The sequence below is a fragment of the Triturus cristatus genome, chromosome 4_1 (assembly GCF_964204655.1).
Source record: "Triturus cristatus chromosome 4_1, aTriCri1.1, whole genome shotgun sequence".
Taxonomy (NCBI): domain Eukaryota; kingdom Metazoa; phylum Chordata; class Amphibia; order Caudata; family Salamandridae; genus Triturus; species Triturus cristatus.
Window position 1 is genome coordinate 881,351,906 of NC_140585.1, and position 21,616 is coordinate 881,373,521.

Here is a 21,616-nt window from a genome sequence, read left to right on the forward strand (position 1 = left end):
CCCTACTGGCATCATACAGTTTTTTCAGAGCTCTACAAGTCAATCAATCAATCAGGATTTGTAGAGCATGGCTCCTTCACTAGTGAGTGGCTTGACGTGCTGTTGGATCATGGTGCCTGTTCTCCTGTTGGTTAAACATCCAGGTCTTGAGGTTCTTCCTGAATTGCTGGAGTGATGGTGAGTCTTTGAGGTGCAAAGGGAGGTCACTCCAGGTCTTGGCTGCCAGATGGGAGAAGGAGCAGCTTCCGCTGTTTGTCCAGCGGATGCGATGGATGGAAGCTAGGACGTGAGATCCGGATCCAAATTTCTTGGTGGGCTGGTGAAAGGTCAAGCGTTGGTTGAGGTATGCTGGTCTTTCGTTGTGTAGTGCCTTGTATGCGTGGGTGAGTAGCGTGCACTGGCATTTCTTCATGACTGGTAGCCAGTGGAGTTTCCTGAGGTTAGGGGTTATGTGCATCCATCTAGGAAGCTCTGCAAGTCAAATGTAGTGTCAACAATCTGGGGAATTAGGAGTCGAGCCAGATGCGGGACATGGCCTAATACCTCGCTCACTACCGCGAGTTCGATGTACTGCATCACATTGTAACGGAGGTGATGCAGTGGAAGTGATGTAGTGGAAGTGATGTAGTGGCCCACGATAAAGTGACATGCTTTCCTGTCTGAATAACTCAGTCTTTATCACACTGGTAGCTGGACTCTGCTGTTCGTGCACTCTGTCCGCCCCGGGAGCATGCACATATCAACACACTGCCATGTTGGATAGTGAGGTTCTACGCTCTGCGCACAGTCACCGGCAGCTGCATTGTGGGAGTCTGAGGCACGTGCTTCTACGCCTCCCCGTGTTCCGGTATTGTCGCACAGGTTAACTATGAATAGGAATCACGCAGAATAGCCTTAAGGCAAATAATAATTTCAATGATTCTGCCGTGAGTTTTTTTGAACTTTCCTTCACCTTTCTTGCTAGTTTATTTTATTAATTGTGATAGTGGTATTTTTAGTTGCCTATGGAATCTTTCTCCGCCCCCGGTGTTCTTTCTCATCCACATTCACACATCAATTGATGAACTTTTGTGGTTTCCATAACAACTCTTACACTTTGCACCTGTGGAAAGAGGATTTACGTTGGTCGTGCTATTATCTTCTGTGTAAACAGGCCCACCGTGGCGTACGCTGGTCAGCGTCGTTAAATGGAGCAGAGGATGTTGGTTTGATATTCCATCGGGGGCATACGAGGAACTTTCAGTCCATCGCATATCACGTTTTTATACTATCCGTGAGGCGGTTACTGGGGAGTGACGCTGAGGTGACGGGCCCGTCGTGTTTCTTGATGTCGCCTTGTGCCCAAAGTACCAGTGAAGGTGCTAAGAGTCCTCGCACACACTGACGCCATTTGTGATTTGGGGCACGCTGGTTTTATCGGTCTCACGCAATACGATCACGTGGTTTTGGCTGCTACTTAGTAACAGTGGGATAAGATATTCTCAAATTGTTCAAATTACATTTAGAATAAATCCGTAACAAACACAGTTCTCCCGCATTTCTCAACCCAGCGATGGTGACATCACATTGTTTGTGCCCTGTCCTTGTGACAGGGTGTGTGGGTGAAAATGAAGTCATCGGAAATGACAAATGTTCTCCCTTCTGCTGCTTGTGAACAGCGTCACGTTAACCGTGTTGACCTTGGGGAGGGAGTGTGGGAATCGATGTGAGTGTGGCGCGGCCAAAGAGCGCGTGCTGCTGTGAAGAATGGCGCAGGTCCATGCGTCACTGCCGCTGACGTGTCTTCTTTCTCTGCAGGGCGCCAAGGGGCTCCCAGGGACCAGAGGCGAGAAGGTAAGGAGACTGTATGGATAACAACTGCTGTCAGCTATGGCATGAAGAGCAGAAATGTGTCATTTATCTACTGAAGGCCGCACTGGGTATCAGAGTGCAGAAACTGTAGTATATGGAGGGGCAAAGAGACTTGGGTACAGACTGAGGCAGAGTTACTCCCTTATAGATTAGGGAAAGGAAGTAGGGTATTACTGAGAATATTGTACTTGGGTATAAGTAAATGTACTGATGTGTAGGCCGCAGTAGAAGTGTCAGGGTATTGGTCTGGTACAGGTAGTATGGCATAGGCAAGGCGAGAGAGACTTGGGTACAGGTAGGGGCAGAGGTACTCCAGTAGAGGCTGGAGAAGGTACTAGTGTAGGTAGGTGCACGTGCTTGGGTATATATGGAAGAACTTGTAGACACGTGGTGGGCTAGTATCAGAGTATACGTCTAGTAAAGGTGCTGTGGTATAAGCAGGGACAGGTGGGGGCTGAGGTACTCAGACATAAACAGAGGATTAGGGGTACTTTGGTAGCTGTAGGGATAGTGTTATTAAGGCATCATCAGATAAAGTGTAGGGGTAACTGTATTAGGGTGTAGGAAGTAGTTGGGTGAGGAAGGGGAAAAACCAAATAAGGTAGTGGAAGAAGAATGAAAAGAGGATGCAGGAAAACAGGTAAGCTCCCCCCCCCCCCCCAAACACCTCCTGCCTAGCAAACTTGAAAAAGAGATGGCAGACAGAGAGGGGGCTCAGCACCACCCCCTTAAATCTTTGTAAACCAATCAATGCAATACTAGTAAAGAGGACTGAGCCATTTTTTCAACATGAAGGGTGTTCACCAGCTAGATGGGATATCATATGAATGAAATGCAATTTGAAAAATTAAAGGAGATCGTTTCCTGGAGAAAGGTTCTTTTAGGTGCGTTTTCTCTATAATCATAATCAATGATTAGAAATGTGTTATTTCCTGGCGTTTCAAATGGGGTAGTGGGGTAGGTGCCGTCAGTGAACCCCCTCTGCCCCCCACTGATGGAAGGATCTTCTAGCGATGAGAGCCCTTTCCAGGACACAGGAAGAGCCTCGCAAGTCTTTACACAAATTTGTACGTAGATAGTACAGTCCTTAATTTTAAGGTTCCTACTAAATTCCATCTGAAACAGAAAATAATTGTTCCTCCTCTTCAACTGCTATCTCGCGCTTTCTCAGCTGAAGAGATACTAGACGCTCTAGACGTGACAGGAGCTCTGAATATGTCTGCAGAAAGAAAGAATCTTTCATCGTTTCTGATTATCCATTCAAAACACAGTTGAGGGCTCCTCGAGCGGTGAGGCAGATAAAGATATAGTTGAAGGTGAATAGCTCCTGTATTTCAAAATCGTATAAGATTTCATAAATTCAAGCTCTTTAAAGACCCTCATTGAACCGGAGTGAAGGCAGCACCAGGCGCTTTCAGAATGCACATACCTATTGCAGTTAGCTGGGCAGCTGCATGGGTTGCTTTGCATGCTTCTTACACGCATTGCTCACAGATTGATGCAGCTTTCGGCCACAAAGTTGTGTGCAACTTGTTTGCTTGAAGCCTGGTTGGGTGAGTCGCTTCTCTGTCTGGAAGATGGTCATCCAGTTGGATAGGCGCTTGAACAGGCTAACATACTATGTGTGTATGTGGTATTTCTTTAGCGCTATCCTAGCCCAAAGACAGTGGAGCAGAGTAATGATACATGTATGGGGGCAAGAGGGCTCGCAGGCGCCAGGACCTCTTGCACAAGGGATCAAAAATTATAAAAACGATAGGGACCTCTGAAGATGATTTCTGATTCTGCCTGAAGCTCAGAAAAGTCCCTATACTTCTTAATGAGGTACCACAGGGACTAAGGGTTCTGCAGTCACCACAATGGTAATTTTACCTATCTCTTTAAATCAGCTGATGGCATAATCCCTGCACGGTGGCATCATAATCTTTCCCTCTGCTCTGGTGATGTGATAACACCTCTCCTCTCTCTCTCTCTGGATGTAATTATTTCTTTTACTACCGTATATATATACATACTCAATTTCTAGGACCATCATAGTTTCTTTCGCAATCTGGAGACACATTAACCCCTTTCTCTTGTGATAAAATGACATGTTAATTAAGTATCACACTTTGCATTAACCTATTGCCACAGACTCATAATAACAAAAAATGGGCATCAGTCAAAAGGACATCAAAAGCAGATTTAGTGTAAAGAAGTGGTGCCATTTACCAAGTTCTTGTATTATGTTCCTTGTTCAATTCCAAGGACTGTTTTTTGATGTGCAGAAGTTCACGTTCTTCCATATGGTAAAATTTGGTGTGTGTAAAGTCGTGAAATCCACGCCCCCCCACCTTCAGAACGTATAACAGAAAAAATTGATGATCGATTTCCAGCAATCTGAAGGTGTGGTTATATGATCTTGGTACAGCTCTGCCAATTCAGCAAATCCTACCAAAATGTGATTCGGTAAGCTCATGGTGGAGAATAGATCATGGTTGGGCTCTAAGCTCAGAAACCATTTTGCATCAGTTTAGAATTTCTGCCAAAGCAGCAGAAAATATGCCTTTGTGAACATGACAGGATACACAGAACCACACGGCCTTCAATAAACATTGAAGCTGATGTATATTTTATGCATACAATTCGGCATTATGTTTCATGCCATAAAGTTCCTTGTATTGTGTTGCCCACCAATACACACTGAAGCCAGGGGGTGATTTAGAACCTATCGAAAAAGGTCACGAGATGGAAAATGTCAAATAATTGGTGAATCCCTATTTTTTCCCTTTAACAGCATATGCGGGCACTACTGTGAGTTTGCACACCTCCCACAGACGACTCTTGGAAATGTCCTTGACAACCCTTTGCTGCTAGAGGAGACATGCAGTTGTTACTCACAGAAACAATGTTCTACCGAATGTCCACAGGCCTCTGGACATTTAAAAAAAATGGCAGGAATGATTGATGGATATTTTAATCCTGGCCGGGACACTGGGGCAACATTAGGGCATGTTCTACAGGGTGGTCAAATCTTTATATTAGAGGTGGCCTTGCTTTGAAAGATATTTCCTGAGAGGCCGGTGCCTCTTTGAGGTCAATCTCACAAGCTCTCTGCCCCTCTGAGGCAGGTATGGCTGCTGCTGAGTCATCCACATTCAGATCTAACATGCGACTGGGCCCACCTCACCTCGACGTGCCTTGCAGTAGATGCTCCACCTAAACCTTTGCAGGCCTTGCTGTTCAGGGGGCACTCAGTGACCAGTCTGTAGTGGTATTTTCCACGCTTCCTGCTGTCCTATCTGTCTGCCCCTTCTTGCACACCCGTTGTATCCACACTCCTTCTCACCAGGAGCAGCTGCTTCGGCACTGCTATCCCTTCTACATCTGTTTAAGTTTCTTCTCGCATTTTCTTAATTTGCATCTGCATTTTCACAGACTGCACCATCTCTCTTCTCCCCTAACAGCTGTGGGATCCCCTTCAAAGTATTTCCTCAGTCCCTGAGGCTTAATTCAGTTTGTATGGATAAAACATGACTCCATCCAGTGTGCCTCTCACAGAGCTCTCCAAGTCCCCCTCCCATGTGGGAATCCTTTAAAGGGCTCTTGCTGTGCTCTGAGCGCGTCACGCTGCCTCGTGCTGTAAGCAGATCTAACGTGCACATATTAAATTGATCTGATCTGTTCATTCCTATAAATGGGTCGGCGCTTTCTTGTTAGTGGGGACTCTTGGTGCTGTGCCTTGGTCCCTGGTTGCAGAACCCCACTGAAGAGGAAAATATGCCACCTGAACAAATTTTGCCTACAGTTTATTTTGTGTCTATCTTACTCCGCTGTAGCAACTTTCAGATATTGTGACCTCCTTTTAATCTGTTCTGGTGAGTGCAGGATATGATTTAAGAGCTTCCCATGTGAAATACAGCTCTGATTTAATTGAAGGTGGACCTGCCCTTTCTGAGATTGCATCACTTAAAAGCAAGTCAACAATGCCTTTTTAGGTCTCGCATAAACAGTGCATGCAATGTCTTTGTGAGACATTTTGTTTACTGTTAGCGGGATTGGAGCCCTCCCATTATTTACAATTGATAGGCTTCAAAGCCACTCTCGACTGCTTGCTTCCTGCAGGGCAGCTCTGTGTTCAGCATTTCCCTCTTCTTGCATGTGACCCTTCCCTAGCCTAGTGCACGGCCCAAGTACTTGTGTCCTTACAATGCTTGCACTTTTAGAACCTATTTTTTAATTTTTGTTGAGCCACTCTAGAGAGTGCATCTTTCGTCATTTGCCTGTTGTTTTAGGCTGTCCAGCTTGACTTAGTTTCCCGTGAGCATTCCTTGTTTACTGGTTCCCTCCCCCTACGCGATATCTGTAAACAGCCCTTTTAAATCTTCTTCTTATGTTGTCTCATTTGCTGTTCATTCAAAGACAAAGTTCAAATGTCTGGCTTTATATTCTAACGGAACTCGGTATTTACTTTTCTTTTGATGACTTAAAAGTGGGAGAATTTATCTGACAATCCATCTTGTTGAGTACCCATTCGACAAGACTAGTCCTGGGTGGAGTTTGCAGATTCCGCGTAGCGTAACACCGCAAAGTGACCAAAAAACTCCTTCGCACTACGCGAGTTCTGCAAGCAGTGGAGTACATTAGGTTGCACCGTTGATTTTTTTAGCAGCAGGTGTTTGTCCTGTGCTGGAAAATCAGCGCGAACGGCACCGTGTGCAGTTCAAGATAGCGCTGCTTCTTTCTGCCACTCAAGTAGATGTTCTACTCGAGTGGCAGTTTCCTCAACGCGAAAGGGAGGTTTTCTCAACACAAGCGGTAGTGACCATCTGCAACCGCCGACGTTGAGAAATCTCGCCAGGAGGTGGGCTGGAGTAAGATATCAGAATGTGAATAGTAGAAATCAGCAAATTTTTAATTTGTAATTCTAAAGTAGGGTGGAAACAAATAGCTTTTACTTATCATGCCACATGTTCCTTTTACCTTGAGAGATACGCAGCTCACATTGATTTGTTTCCACTGTGCGTAATTGCTGTTGACTTTTTACTACTTGGTTACTTACTGCTTTCTGAGTCTTCTGGGGCTACAAACCCTGTTTACCAGAGGGTAAAGATAATCAGGTGGTATAATCAGGTCTGCCGAGCCCAAATGTGAAGCAGAGGAAAATCAGACAAAATGTGTGTAAAATATTCAGATCAAAGTGCAAGGTTTCTGCTTTCTCTTATAGGAAATGTTAGTTTCCATTTTGTTTGTGTCGGTTGTACTATACGTACAGAAAACAATATGTACTTTTTCAGGTATGCTTTTCGGGAGCTAAAAAGCAGTGAAATCAGCAAGCTTAATATGATTAACACATAAAAACAGATTGCAGACCGTGCAGTAAGACAGCGTGCAGTAAATGATAAAATATGTCAAAATTTTAAACGTGCCTTTAGTGTTGTCACAAGTACACCCACAACTAAAGCATGCATGGTCACCTGAGGCACATTGAGTTTTCTGAACTCAGCAGTTTGAACTCACAAATTGGGACACACTTGGAACTGGTTTTTACATTAAGCGCAGACCTGCACACATGATGAAAGCTCTACTTACTTCCTATGTCGACGTAAACCCATAAACCCCTACAACAGCCACCGTTAGCTCTAGTGAACTCCCATAACGCTTTGCTACACTTTAAAAATGACTCCTGTCAACTGTCATCCTTGGGAAAGAACCAGTTGTCCGTGTTGTATGGTTTGGAGCTTGCAAGAATGAACAGCGCCATGGACCAAGAAAACACGATGACTGTGCGGGTGTACTCACCCATAGTGTTATAAAACATAACAAAATGCAAGCAGAAAGACGCTTGAAGGCGCATATACAAATAATGAAAACACCAATAATGGCATGCACAGAGCTAAACAAAGAATGCATAAAAAAAGGTAAAACGAACCCTAAAGCCTAACACACATTAAAATTAAATAGACACATATATACAAAACAGCCAATAATGCTTCCCACCTCTACGAGCATTACAAGCATTCATCTGGAACTACAAAGAGAGGTCATGACATCAACAGCGCCAGATACCCTGAGGGGTGACATTTCTGTGCTGTACAAATGCTGATTGATTGATGACTTTCAATAACAGATGCTCATCCCAGAAAAATAAAAATACTCTACGCCACTCTGCTCTATGTCACTGCACTCTATGACAACACACTCTACGACACTGTAGTCTGCAGGACTGCACTCTCCGCCACTGACCTCAATGCCACTCTACTCTGCACCACTCCACGCTATGCCACTGTACATCATTGCGCTTTACATCACTGCACTCTATGCCACTCTATTCTACTCTGCACCACTGTGCTCTACACCAGGGCCCTTCCCTCCACTCTACTCTGCACCACTCTACTCTATGTCACTCTACTGCATTGTACGTCACTACACTCTTTACTAATGTACTCTGCGCCATTCAACTCTACTGCACTCCATTGCACTCTACTCCAATGCACTCTATGCCCTACACTCTGCATCACTCCACTCCACTGTAATTTATTCTGCACAATTGCACCCCACGCCACTGCACTATACACTACTCGACTCTATGCCACTGCACTCTATGCTACCGTACTCTATACCTCTCTACCCTGCACCACTCCATCTACCCTGCCCACGCCACTCTATGCCACTTCACTCTACTCTGAAGCAATCTACTCTACGCCACTGTAGTCTTCACCCCTATATGTTACTGCACTCTACTCTGCACCACTCTATGCCACTGCACTCTAAGCCACTCTACTCTACGTCACTGCACTCTACGCTAATGCACTCTACAACACTTTACCTAAAACTAATGCACTCTAAGACACTTCACTCTATGCCAGTCTACTCTGCACCACTTGACTTTACACCACTTCACTCTGGCCACAGGGATTACTTCTTTTACATATTATTAAAAAAAACATTCATAAATGATATGTGAGAACTAATGTAACACATAGCAAAAGACACTGAGGCGAAAAATAGGAGTATTCTTGCCTTTTATATAAATTAAAGCATTTATATACTCGCAAGTTAATAAACAAGGCTGTCAAGACAAGGTGAAGTTTATAGTGAAGTGTGCTAAAGTGACTTTTGTGCTCAGTGGTAGGACACAGTGTATATATTATGTACAAAGTGATTAAAACCACAGTATATACAAGGGAGAAGAATGTTGCGGGCAAGAGTATTACAACAAACACAATGACTCTGATGCCTGTACAAATTATTCAATCATTTGAACCCAGTGCCTTGGTGTGACTGGACCCTAAAAGGTTGTCGACATTTCAACCCAAACAATGCTTAATTAAGAAGTCAAGGCGGGTCTTCATCAGGACAGGTGTAGGGGAGTAGGAAATGACAACCCTTTGAAAACCACCTATTGAATTGTGATTAGTATGGCATCAATACTCGCAACCAAACCCAGTGATGCGATCAGCTGTGAGCTGCTGATGGCGTGCGAGATCTGCCCCCTACCTACCTGGTCCCGTGAGCAATTTGTGCCTGGCCAGCATACTGCTAAGCACATTGCTCCCCCGCTGGTGCCAGCCTCGGTCATTGGCCCCTTCTTTCTTCCCCCACACCTCCAGGAGGTCAGACATTTTGGTGGCCCAGGCAAGACAGTGGCGGACATCAGGTAAGGGAATAGACATAAAAGAGGACTCACCATTCACCTCCCAGAGGTTTGCCTTTGTGTAGGACCAGGCAACTCAATGGAGTACTTAGTGATAGAAAGAGGACTCGCTAGGCACTGGCCAGAGTGGCCATTTTTTAATTTGTTTCCCTCTCTTCCTCAAGGCATCTGATCATAGTGGTAGGAAGAGAACTTACTGAGCAACCACTAGATCGGCTGTCCCTGGGGCCCATGACATCAGGGAAAAGAATGGGCTTCAGAAATAGAAAAATGTAACTCAATACAAACGCAATCCTTCAGCAAAAAAGCACAAATCAAACCTATCCCCTACCAAGTCAAGCACAATTGGAAAACAAGCATAAACCTCTATTAAAAGAAGCCTTAATCTCAACGAAATCAGCCAAACTTGCAACCCCATCCTCCATCAAAAGAGACCAAAAACCTCACTTTTGTCCGAATATACTTAACTGATTGTCTGAGCCACACTCATACCAACCATCCTGAGTCTGGAAGCGAATTTCAGGATAATGAGAATTTGTAGCCTTATATTATTTCAGGCCCTTGAGTCACTTTCTCTTCTTACTTTCACTTCACAACCCCACAATCAATCAATAATGGCAACTATGTGGGAGAAAGCCGGAGTCAACTCATATAATGTTATATACCCTCTGAATCTCTTCAACACATCCGTACAAAAGTACAAACACAATACAGTGGAAGAATTTCTAGACAACCTATTTGCTGATCAATATTATAGCGGCCGACACTTGAAGCTCAAAACCATCCTCCTTTTCTTCTCCCGTAAAATCTCATCGTGGACTGACATCTTCCACAATACACTAAATGTCACATCTTCATATAATATCCCAGATGGCTGCAAGCTCAGCATTGCACCTTCCCCCTGCTTCAATGGGTCAATCACCATCTCCATATACAATAATGGTAAGATAATGATTCAACCCAATGACTCCTGCCTTTCATTACTCTACCACCTATTCCATTCCCTACTCAATTCCTTAACATGAGGTCAACCAGCCTCTCCACCTTACACGTCGACCGACACCACATACACTAACACTGTGACAGACACCACATGCATTATTCAATCACCACATGCATTATTCAATCACCATCCCAAACACTCCCCTCATCTCCTATAACCTAAATACTCCCTATTTTCCCCAACAGGGCACCTCCTCTCAGCCTACCACCTCTATGAACCTGCACTATTATCCCAGGCCAAGCATCATCTTGTGACATCTCCAAGACTGCCACCCCTCTAACCCACCCATCTCATACATACACTGTCCTATGCTTCCTACGATCTCATTCTGTCCCACTCTCCCCATCCTCCCTTACTCCCACCTCGCACACATGGAGAATCCCACTCACACAATGGAAGCCCTCCAGTACAACTTTGCCTCCCATACACCCTGCCAACTCTTACATGACTGACCAACCCCTCCTCTCACAATACTCACAAACTCATAATCAGACTGTTTCCCAGAAATACTACCATCTCTCCCCATTCTTGTTCTATCACGCAAGAAGTACTCTCCATAAACGACTTAACGTTCAAACCCAAATCAACACCATGGCCAGGAATGCACAATGTCAACCACGTCTTTGGGAATCCGCTGCTACCTTCCTGAACAAGACCTAAAATCTCTTGTTCAATCACTGGTTCTCCTCAGAATCGACTATTGTAACTCTTTTATGACAGGTCTCTCCAAGACCTACCTCAACCCTCTAAAATCAGTTCTACATTCAGTGGCTCGCTTCATCTATGCAGCGAAAAGAAACACCCATTTCTAACCTATGCTCATCACCTTTCGCTGGCTATCCATAGAAGTCAGAGCGATATATAAGACTGCCTGTATCACCCACAAGGCCTTACATACATCCACTCCTCACTACTTAGCGAACAAACTGAAGCTATTGGGTGGCACCAAACCATCGATAAATGCTGAAGCTATGTTGTTAGAGTCTCTGATCTTCAAAAAAGAACAACTCATGGCACAATCTTTCTTGGGTAGTGCAATCAGAATATGAAACTCCTTACCCCCGAAACAACACACCACCATCTCATTGCCGATCTTCAAAATGGAGCTAAAAGCCCTTCTCCTACAGAGACATTTTGGCAAGTTGCCCCCTTAGTTATCCTCCCCTTTGGTAATGTACCCTCCCCGAGACTGAGATTAATTGCACTACCTTTGTCTCACTTAACCTGACCTTGCTGCTGCTACTACCTATACCACCTTCATTCTCTAGCAACTGTGAGTCTGTGCCTTTGCAACGATTGAAATGAGAAACTCTCCCTTTGTATCTACCCACACTTTGTGCATTTTTTGATGATTGTTTCTAGCAACTGTTTCTAAATGTGTATCTTTTGTAATAAGACCTGTTTTATTGTAATGCACTTTAGCATTTTTGGGCAATGTCAGTGCTATATAAAAATGCATAAATAAATAAGTACTATTTTAACACAACTATACTGGATTCAATGATAGTGGAACACCAATATCTCTATACATGTCATGTTAAGTATAAAATACAGGGAGTCTAAAATGTTTCACATAATCAAATATTGACAGCAGATTTCAGTGGTAACACTGTCATGCAGACATAAAACAGTGTAATCTATAATCCAAGAGGTGGTCAGCAGGTGTTTTACACAGTGATGGCACATTGCTAGCGAGTTATGTACAAGTGAAAAACATAAACAAAACAACTAAAGTAAAATTATATACAATAGCTGGCTGCTCCAAATTCAATATTTGAGAAGCTTTCATAGAGATTCCCCCAAGGTGGGCTTAAAATGATCCTAACTATCCAGTTATGCCCATAAGGTCGACGTTTTGATCCCTAAATATCTGACTGGTATGGGGTCTTCCTCAGGACAGTAATCATAGATGCACCTCAATCTGTTATGTAATTATAGAAAGGCTGAAAAAATGAAGTATCCAAAAAGGTCCACTTCATCGAAGAATCCGTTCACTCCGGTCATAAATTCCCATTCGCACTCATGCTCATAAGAATAGCCAGCCGACACCTGATACATGATTTTATCATCATCATTTTTGATCAATATTATAAATCACATCATTTGTTTCATTCAGCATATAGATTATCTTTGGTGCCAGCTACCTGTGGGATTCTAGGCTTCACTTGCTACCATCGCTGTAGTCTTAGGGCTTGGCTCCACAGTAACTGGCTGCAAATGCTATTTCTGTACCTCAGCCGCCCAGAGTGTCCTAGTGCAGGGGCGTAACACAGACCCTTAAGCCCCTGCGGAGCGGGGGGACCCCAAGCTACAGGGGGCCCCCTCAGCACAGCACTCTGGCTGTAGAGCTCCTGATTGAGCCCGGAGGAGGGCCCCCCACTTGCCTTGCAGGGAGGCCCCCTCAAGTTTCATTACGCCAGTGTCCTAGTGGTCTCCCTCCGGTTGCCCTGCCAGTCAGCAGCCCAAGGCCTGCACATTGTTTTATAATGGGCAGACTGCCGTTACATCTGCCGCACCACTAAGGTGCTCATGATCTTTTGCTCCTCTTTCCGACCCTACAGTCTACCTATGTCCCCCTTTACACTCAGACCACCAGCTCTAGAATCCCTGTGATGCTTAAGATAAACATGTCTATGTCCACGCCTTTGAGCAGGACCAGACGGGGTCAGACAATAGGCCTGGACACCAAAATAAAAGTGGCCCCCACAAGCCCTCGGACATTGCCTGATAACCCTATAGGCCAGTACAACGCTGCCTACGAGGTCCATCCCATCTCTCGAATAGTATTCAGGTATCCTCAGGTTTATAAGGCTGTATCTTACTGCTTCAAAACCCTAGCACATGCAGAATTTTCTCTTCGCAATGTTCAGCTTCTGACTTGATCATTCTACCACACTATGATTTTCTGCCCCCCCTCCATTCCAACCTTTGCACTAGCAGCCCTGCCAAGTACCATGCATCAGTGGTTAGACTAACACATTTTAGGGTGGTGGTCCACATCACCGCACTAAAATGCTTAGTCACGCATTTATAGGGCCTCCTTGACACCACCTGCACTAAGGCATACACACACACAGGAGGGCCGCCTAACCATTCATGATTGAGCAAGCACCATGGACCACACTCTCTCCTCTGGCAGTGTGTGTGACTGCTCTACTGCACACTCACAGTCCATCCTATGTGCTCATGAATGGGGTACGTCATCGAGGACGGAACTGCCTGCAGTGGTAATTTTGTTATCCAACTGGTATAGAAAATGATAGACCATATACACTACTAACCTATTATTCACGGTCCACGGCTTGTGACATAGTAAATTCATGTTTACATTCTGAGGGGAATGCATTTAAGCTGGCAAGAGTGCGGTACGCTGCTTAAACATTGGACGCACTGGATGAGCCCCCACGTGCACTTGATACCTGACCTGGGCATAGTTTGCGAAGTAGCGCTAAGCGTAGCTACTCAAAGCGCACTTCACACTACGCAAGCTAGGCGTAGCTTCGCAAACTGCGTAGTGCACTGTGCAAGATGCAGTTCGCACTGATTGCACAGTGCCGGATGCTTGTCCGCACTGTGCAATCATCGAGCGGCAGCTTTCTCACCGCGGACTGGTAGTTTCTCATCTCGAACGGTTGCGAGCATAGGCGACCACTCGCAATGAGAAACCTGACCACCCCGCATTGAGAAGCTCACCTGTAGGTTTATTTTCCACGCTCGCGATCGGCAACTTGATGTTGCTGATCACGAACGAGGAAAAAGTCTCGCCGGGATGTCATTTTGCTTGCTTGTGTCGCCAACTTGACGTTGAGGACCGCGAGCAAGCAAAAAATGACCGCTGCACTACGCTACGCTATGCGTGTTTGCACTGTGCTACGTGCAATTCGCGTAGTGCGAAGTAGCGAAATTTCGCAAACTACGCGAGCGTAGCGCAGTGCTTTGCCCAGGCTTAGTCCAAACACTACACAAATAAGAGTGAAAGATGCAGACAGAGCCAATCCCGGGTTGCGGCAGATAATAGTGGTGGCTTTGTAACCGCCTCCACATTTAACGGTTTAACGAATGTTATTGCACCATAGTTGCTGCGCACTGGAAACAGCCTTGAGATGGGAGGGCCACGCTTGCAATATCGCCCCCCTCTGTGCTCGTGTACCGCTTTCCTTCGTTCACCTTTACGGCACGAGATGCGGGCTCCCCGCTTTCACACGCTGTTTCCGGGCCCCTGTGTTTGGAGATTGCAAGTAAAGGAGAACCCGATTATCAAGCAACTTCTGAACTGCATGCCGCGTGTATCGGCTGAGGCCCCGTTCGCATGTGCAAATTCTTTTCTTGTTTGTTTTTTAGGAGAGATGGTGCAACTGTCGCTGGACAGTCGGTAGATAATGGCAATCTGTGTTGTCTGTTATTTGTAGTACTGTCGACCTTACGGGTTTGGAAGATTGCGAGATAGTTCCACCGGTCAGTGCACCTGCTACAAACCTCTCTAAAAAATATCTCTTGCTGAGGTTAGAAGGGCACTAGGTTAGTACCCTTCCATTTATTGTAGTTTGCAGAAGTTTCATGATCTTCTTAGAGTTTCTCGTTGCTCATATTGGTGTAATTTCTGATATTTATATGTTTCCCTGGATTTGATTGCTTGATTTTGCTCGTGAGAAAGTGTAACACATACTTGTTGAACGTCACTCATAAGTACAGAGAAAATATGAAAACGTCACACATAAGCAATCTCAAACCTTGGCAGCTATTCACTATCTCCGACCATGTTATTGCAGTTTTCCCTAGCAACCTTGCTAGTTTGACAAAGTCCCTAGTCATGCTGTCCAGGAACCCTTTTTGCCCATGGCCGAGGGGGACCACCAATCCAGTGTCGATTGGCCCTTCTTCCTGCCCCATGACTTTGACTTTGCCTATTTAAGTTTCTTGTTAGAAAACGACCAGAAGAGGTCAGTAAAATGCCAGCATCACTTTAGCATTCTTTAGATTCCAGTCCATAGAAATTGCCTTCCATGAGCACCCGTAGACAATATTTTTTTCAAATCCTGTATTTTCAGTGATATGACCACCGAAGGACCTGATTTTATATTTAAAACAGAGCTTATGACTATACCAATTCCTGCTGAAAGGCAATATTTCTCTCCATGTGGTCCCATACCTGGCGTGTCACGCAGTTTGGAGTTTACTTTCCCTCCATGTTAAAGAGCAGTAGATATTTCAGCACCCAGGCTAATGTGCTGCACAGCTAAATACATATAAGGTCCCAAAGGCGAGACCGATTGCATTGCAAATGCTTGTTTTTGCTGGCTTTCCGCTGCTATGTTGTTTGTACCTCCCGTCTTGTCCTCTCCCCAATTGAAGTAGGTGGGGAGTCCACTATTTTTCCGGGATGTTGGCCCTCAGCGGGGTTACCCCTCCAGCCTCCCCAGATCCCATGAGTCCCCCAGCAACCTTCGCCAAAGCATGTGTGAGTAGTCAAACGGAGGACAGCTGGACACTGCCCCACCTTCTGCCTCGGACTAAGAGGCGCATCAGCAAAAACAGACATGCTCCGCACCCTTATTTCAGAGTTGGGTTAGAGGGCACATAAGATACAAAGATGTTAAACTTTCTCTAGCTCGTCTAAAAAGACAAAATATTTCAGAAGAAGAAGTGAACAAAATATGTATGATGATGCTAGAAGGGTCATGAGACATCAGGTATTTGTAGAGGATAATATTTCATCCAGCAAGAAAACTGCGATGTCTTTTTAATCTGTATAAAAGGTACTGTATTTTATGTATGCAGATGTCTCTGTATAGATATGCTAATTTAGAGGGGACACAATAATTAGCAAGTTGTACTTAATTGCGAACACATTAGTGCTCATTTTATCGACCTAACAAGAATGAACGTTTGAGTTAGTACAATAGTACAATAAAGATTAAAATGTGCCTTGTAGGTGTCACAGAGATCTTTGTAATTGCTTCATAACCCACCAAGTTATTTTACCACGATTGGAATTTAAGGCCTTAATGTTACACATGAATATCTGAAACACGGGGGTGGCTCAGCTGACCCATCTGACAAATATTCAAGGGTGTGACCCAAAGTGATGCTCTGCAGCAGACCATTAAACCCCCCAAGCCATTTTATAATGATTCCAACCAGTGGTGTGCAAAGGTAAGATTTACGTGTTGATTTAGGATTACAGGTAGGAGCAGGTTAAGGGGTAGGTATGGGTAAGGTATAGCCAGGTACTGTAAACATTTATTCTCTTTCATGTTCTTAGGGTGACCGTGGGTTGGCTGGAATCAAAGGCGATAAGGTAAGACATATTTAGTATCAACACATTGACCAACAAATTACCTTGACAGTCTTAAATGCCTTTTTGGCGAGAACCATCGAGACGAAGAAGAAAACAGAACCCTTGTATCTGAGGCTACTTTGTGAGGCCTGTAGTTTTGACTGGCTTTAACTTATTCGCTCATCACCCCTCTTCCCCTTTGAAGCCCTTACAGTGGCAACACATGGTGTGTCAATTTGCATTGGGTTTTTATGTCTGGTCAAGTTTGGAATTTGTCAGGTGTCTCTTATAGTTCCTAAAGATCAGACTTGTTCTGTGTTCTCCCCTTTGAATCTGGGCTCTACCACCAGGCACCAACTTCGTGTCCCATCCTTTGAACTGTGGGGCATATGTACACAGAAACTGTTGGAGCGTGGCATTAAGCCAAGTTTGCTAACGCCACGCTCTGACAGTTTCCAAATGCAGGGATGTGTCGCATTTACAAGAATATGGTGCATCCCTGCGTTTCCTCTAGCCTTGATTTTTTTATGTGCAGGAAGGTTTCCCTTCCTGCAAATAATCAGTAATGGCGATTTGTAACTTCTATGTGTTCTGCTTTATGCAGCACACATAAAAGTTGCAACTCGTCATTTTTCATTTATTGTTGATGTGCAGGAAGGGACACCTTCCTGTACATGAACAGTCACTAGTGGTGATTTACTGTTTCCATGTGTGCTGTAGAATGCAGCATACATAGAAATGGCAAAAATGAGGAGAAATTAAACATTTCTCCTCGTTTTGCCAGGTTAAGACCAGGTTTTCCCTGGTCTTTTTTTGGCGCTGTCTCCTATTTACGCCACCCTTGTAAATAGGAGGCAGTGACAAAAATCAATGGGTGTTGCGGCGGAACACCAACCACAACACCCATTGCCCGCTCTTTTTACGCTAAGTGCTGCGTGAAAAGGAGCCTTATTTACAAGGCAAAACACACAAGATGATGGACGGAATGTTGCACATTGACAAAACATTCACCCCCAGTCACAGATCTGGGTTTAATCCATCGTTATTTTGCTCACCACGCCACCCCAGTTCAGACATGGCCATATGCAAATCAGTCTTGACCCTGTGCCTCATGGGAACAGTCCAGCCCGAACTGCCAAGCCATGTCTTCCCTGGACCGGAATCAAGCATCCTAGGACCGGTTTCGGGGTTTCACCCCTCTTCAGCCAGGATAGCTTGACCCCGAAACCGGTCCTAGGATGCTTGTTTCCAGTCCAGGGAGAACCTGGCTTGGCAGTTCGGGCTGGACTCTTCCCATGAGGCACAGGTTCAAGACTGATTTGCATATGGCTGGGTTCAAACTGGAATTGCATGGTGAGCAAAAACACGATGGATTTAGGCCCAGATCTCTGTACAGGGGTGAATGTATGACATTGTTCTGCATTCTGTCCATCAATTGTTGTTTTTGCATTTGTCAACCCGAGTGGGACGGGTATGCTCAGACGTGAGTCCCGTGCTCTCCATGCCACTGGAATCAAGCTATCCTGGCTGAAGTGGGGTGAAACTCCGAAACCGGTCCTAGGATGCTTGTTTCCAGTTCATGGAGAACCTGGCTTGGCAGTCGGGCTGGACTCTTCCCATGAGGCTCAGGGTCAAGACTGATTTGCAGATGGCTGGGTTCAAACTGGAATGGCATGGTGAGCAAAATAACGATGGATTTAGGCCCAGATCTCTGTACATGTCTGAACTGGGGTGGCGTGGTGAGCAAAATAACGATGGATTAAACCCAGATCTGTGACTGGGGGTGAATGTTTTGTCAATGTGCATTGTTCTGCATTCTGTTCATCAATTGTTGTTTTTGCATTTGTCACCCCGAGTGGGACGGGTATGCTCAGACATGAGTCCCGTGCTCTCCATGCCACTGGAATCAAGCTATCCTGGCTGAAGAGGGGTGAAACCCCGAAACCGGTCCTAGGATGCTTGTTTCCATTCCAGGGAGAACCTGGCTTGGCAGTTCGGGCTGGACTCTTCCCATGAGGCACGGGGTCAAGACTGATTTGCATATGGCTGGATTCAAACTTGAATGGCATGGTGAGCAAAAAAACGATGGATTTAGGCCCAGATCTCTGTACTGGGGTGAATGTATGACATTGTTCTGCATTCTGTCCATCAATTGTTGTTTTTGAATTATTTACAAGGCAGCATTTAAGCCAAGCAACGTTAAGTGGCTTAACGCCACCTTGTAAATAAGGCAAAGAACTTAACGCCACTAGAACATCACTAAAAGTGATGTTCTAGTGGCGCTAAGTCCTTGTAAATATGTCCCTGTTTGTCTCTTTAGCAATACTGCTACTATGTAACTCTTTGTGTAATTGCCACTGAAAGCTCGAGCCAGGCTCGAACTAGATCCCTGTATCTGGCTGAGCTCAATGTCCTCTTGTACCGTCAAGCCTAAAACAACTCGAGCTTTCACATGGCTTCTGCCTGACACTCATTCTGTCACCTCACGAGGCAAGAATTGAAGATGAAACATTCACCAGTTTCTGTAAAACAGGAGAGAGAAAGAGACACCCTTCTAGTGGATGAATTGCACAATGTGAAACGAGAAAAGCTGGGGTGAATCTCGGCTTCCCCGCTTGACAAAATTTTGTGACCCTAGACAATTATGTTATTTCACATAGCATGAGTTGTAGAAAAGCGTCTTGAATATTAACTAAAACAATATTGTTGCTTTATATACAATGAGAATCCAGGTCTCATACAAGGTGCACAAGATAATCCAGTTCACTAGTTGCTGGTTAGTTCTTCTACTCAGGACAAGACACTTGCTGCATGTTCTTGATCTTCATAGAAGACAATGGGTTAGAGCATGGGTACTCACAAACATTTTCCCAGGGGCCAAATATTGGTCTATGATTTGTCCGAGGGCTGCATTGATTGCAGCGGTGTGACGGTCAGGCTAAGGGTTTGGGGAATTGGTGGTAAGGTAGGTGTAGGCGAAGCAAAGGATATACATCTAGTGGCTGAACGGAACAATGTAAGAAAACTAGAAAACCTGGGATTAATCTTGGCTTCCCCACTTTTCCAAATTGTGTGATCCTAGGCAATTGTTTAATTTCACGTTTCCTCCTTTTTCTTCATTATCACTTTTAAGAGAATCGCGAAATACATGATTTCAGGGTGTGCAGTGAAGTAAACCTGCTCCTGTGTTCGATTTAATAAACTATAATGTTATTCATGTATAATAGGATCCCTGCTACCCAAATAGTGCACATAACAGCTAACTTCCCTCTTTAGGTTACTGTTGGCGCTTTTGTCAGCATAGGGGAAAGAATTTGTGTTTCTAAATTCTTGTTTGAAAACTATCACATTTAAATTAATACTTCTCGATGGACTGATATAATCAATTGTACTAAGGTGAATGGGTTCTGAAAGTTAATTTAATACACTTTTTGGATTTTTCAGAGACTGTCATAATTTTACACTTTTGCTGCAAGATGTCTTTAAAAATGAAGGTGTTTTTAAAGTTAAGCGCAGGACTCTCTAGTCACTTCATTTCTTTAACACCACTTAGCCTTGAAATAAATGATGGCTTATTTAATATCTTTTTATTGTTAGTGCTGAGTCAGTAAACAACAGACCAGTGCTCCTGCTGACCATAGCGCCGCATGTAAAGGTCGGGGGGGGGGGGTAGAATACAGCCTCCAGAACAGATTTTGAGTATCCATGGGTTGGAGTAAGCTCCTCGAAGACAATGTGCTAGAGGATGCACCATAATGCACATCCACTCACCTTATATCAACTGCATCTGAGATCTGAAGATCTGCTGTTAAATGGCTGCAGGAAAGGTGTATTTTTTTTAAAAAAATGTTCCTCAAGAGATGTTGCTCCAAAACTGTTGATCCTGCAAGTATGGACACTCAGTGGTGTGCTGCATGGATCAAAGTTGCCCCGATCCATGCCGGATGTTCTGGATATTCATCTTTAATTAATACATTTACATAGAATGACCGTAAATGGGAGTTATTTACATGGTCGGTGGTAATCCTGTCAGTCTGTTATGAATGATGCCCTTCTAGGTCTATATTGTACCCCCGGCAAACTCATGCATTGATTTCGTGCCACAAAGAGTGCCCCGGAAAAATTGAACCCCAAGATAAAACTATTGAAGCATGTGCTCCAAAATATAATTCTGGTGGCCCAATAAAATGAGAGAGATATGTTGGAGAAAAAACTGAACAATTCCTGGACAACATACCTACATAAAACTCTGCTCCTATGAAAAGTATGCATGTGCATTTGGACGAATATTTCCCAAATGTAGACATGAACTTCAGAAATAAAGGTTGCAGAGCAGAGTTAGGGCAGTTTTCTTTGAAAATAGAAAATTAAGTGCTGGCTTCCCTTAGGTGCTCATGAGAAAAAATAAAGGACAAAAAACCCTCTAGGATCCTACGAAGCAACACTGCCACATCTGAACCCTTGGCAGTCTCATCATGTGCTCTGCTCCTGAGGAGGTCAAAAGAAAGACGTGAGAGCAGGCCCCAGAAAACCAACACTACCACAATGGTAAGGTCGAATACTTATGGATCCTTGATTCCAGCAGGCTGCAAATCAAAGCAAATGATCACAAGCTGGAGTTTAAACTAGAGGCGGGAGAAGTGAGACTCTGCAGCTCAGATCTCTCGGTTCTGCTAAGGCTTGGTGCCAGAGCTAGCATGATGCAAAGTAGCAGCAACTAAGCAGTCCACAGCGGCCGCTGCAATTTACCTTTCAGCGAAAAACAGCTATTCACCACTCTGCATCAATCGGGAGTTACTGGAAGCACAGTACAAACACCTTTAAGTTTTGACACAAATATCAAACTACT

At 44.5% G+C, this 21,616-nt stretch overlaps 1 protein-coding gene across 1 annotated transcript in view; it reads left to right on the forward strand.

Moving 5' to 3' along the window:
• LOC146855703 (uncharacterized) overlaps nucleotides 1-21,616 on the forward strand; it is a 1,104,791-nt gene that overhangs the window by 819,444 nt on the left and 263,731 nt on the right. Inside the window, exons 84-85 of the mRNA XM_085653597.1 lie at nucleotides 1,798-1,833; nucleotides 16,753-16,788. Of these exons, the coding sequence (XP_085509723.1) occupies nucleotides 1,798-1,833; nucleotides 16,753-16,788 (72 nt within the window). The remainder of the gene's footprint in view (nucleotides 1-1,797; nucleotides 1,834-16,752; nucleotides 16,789-21,616) is intronic.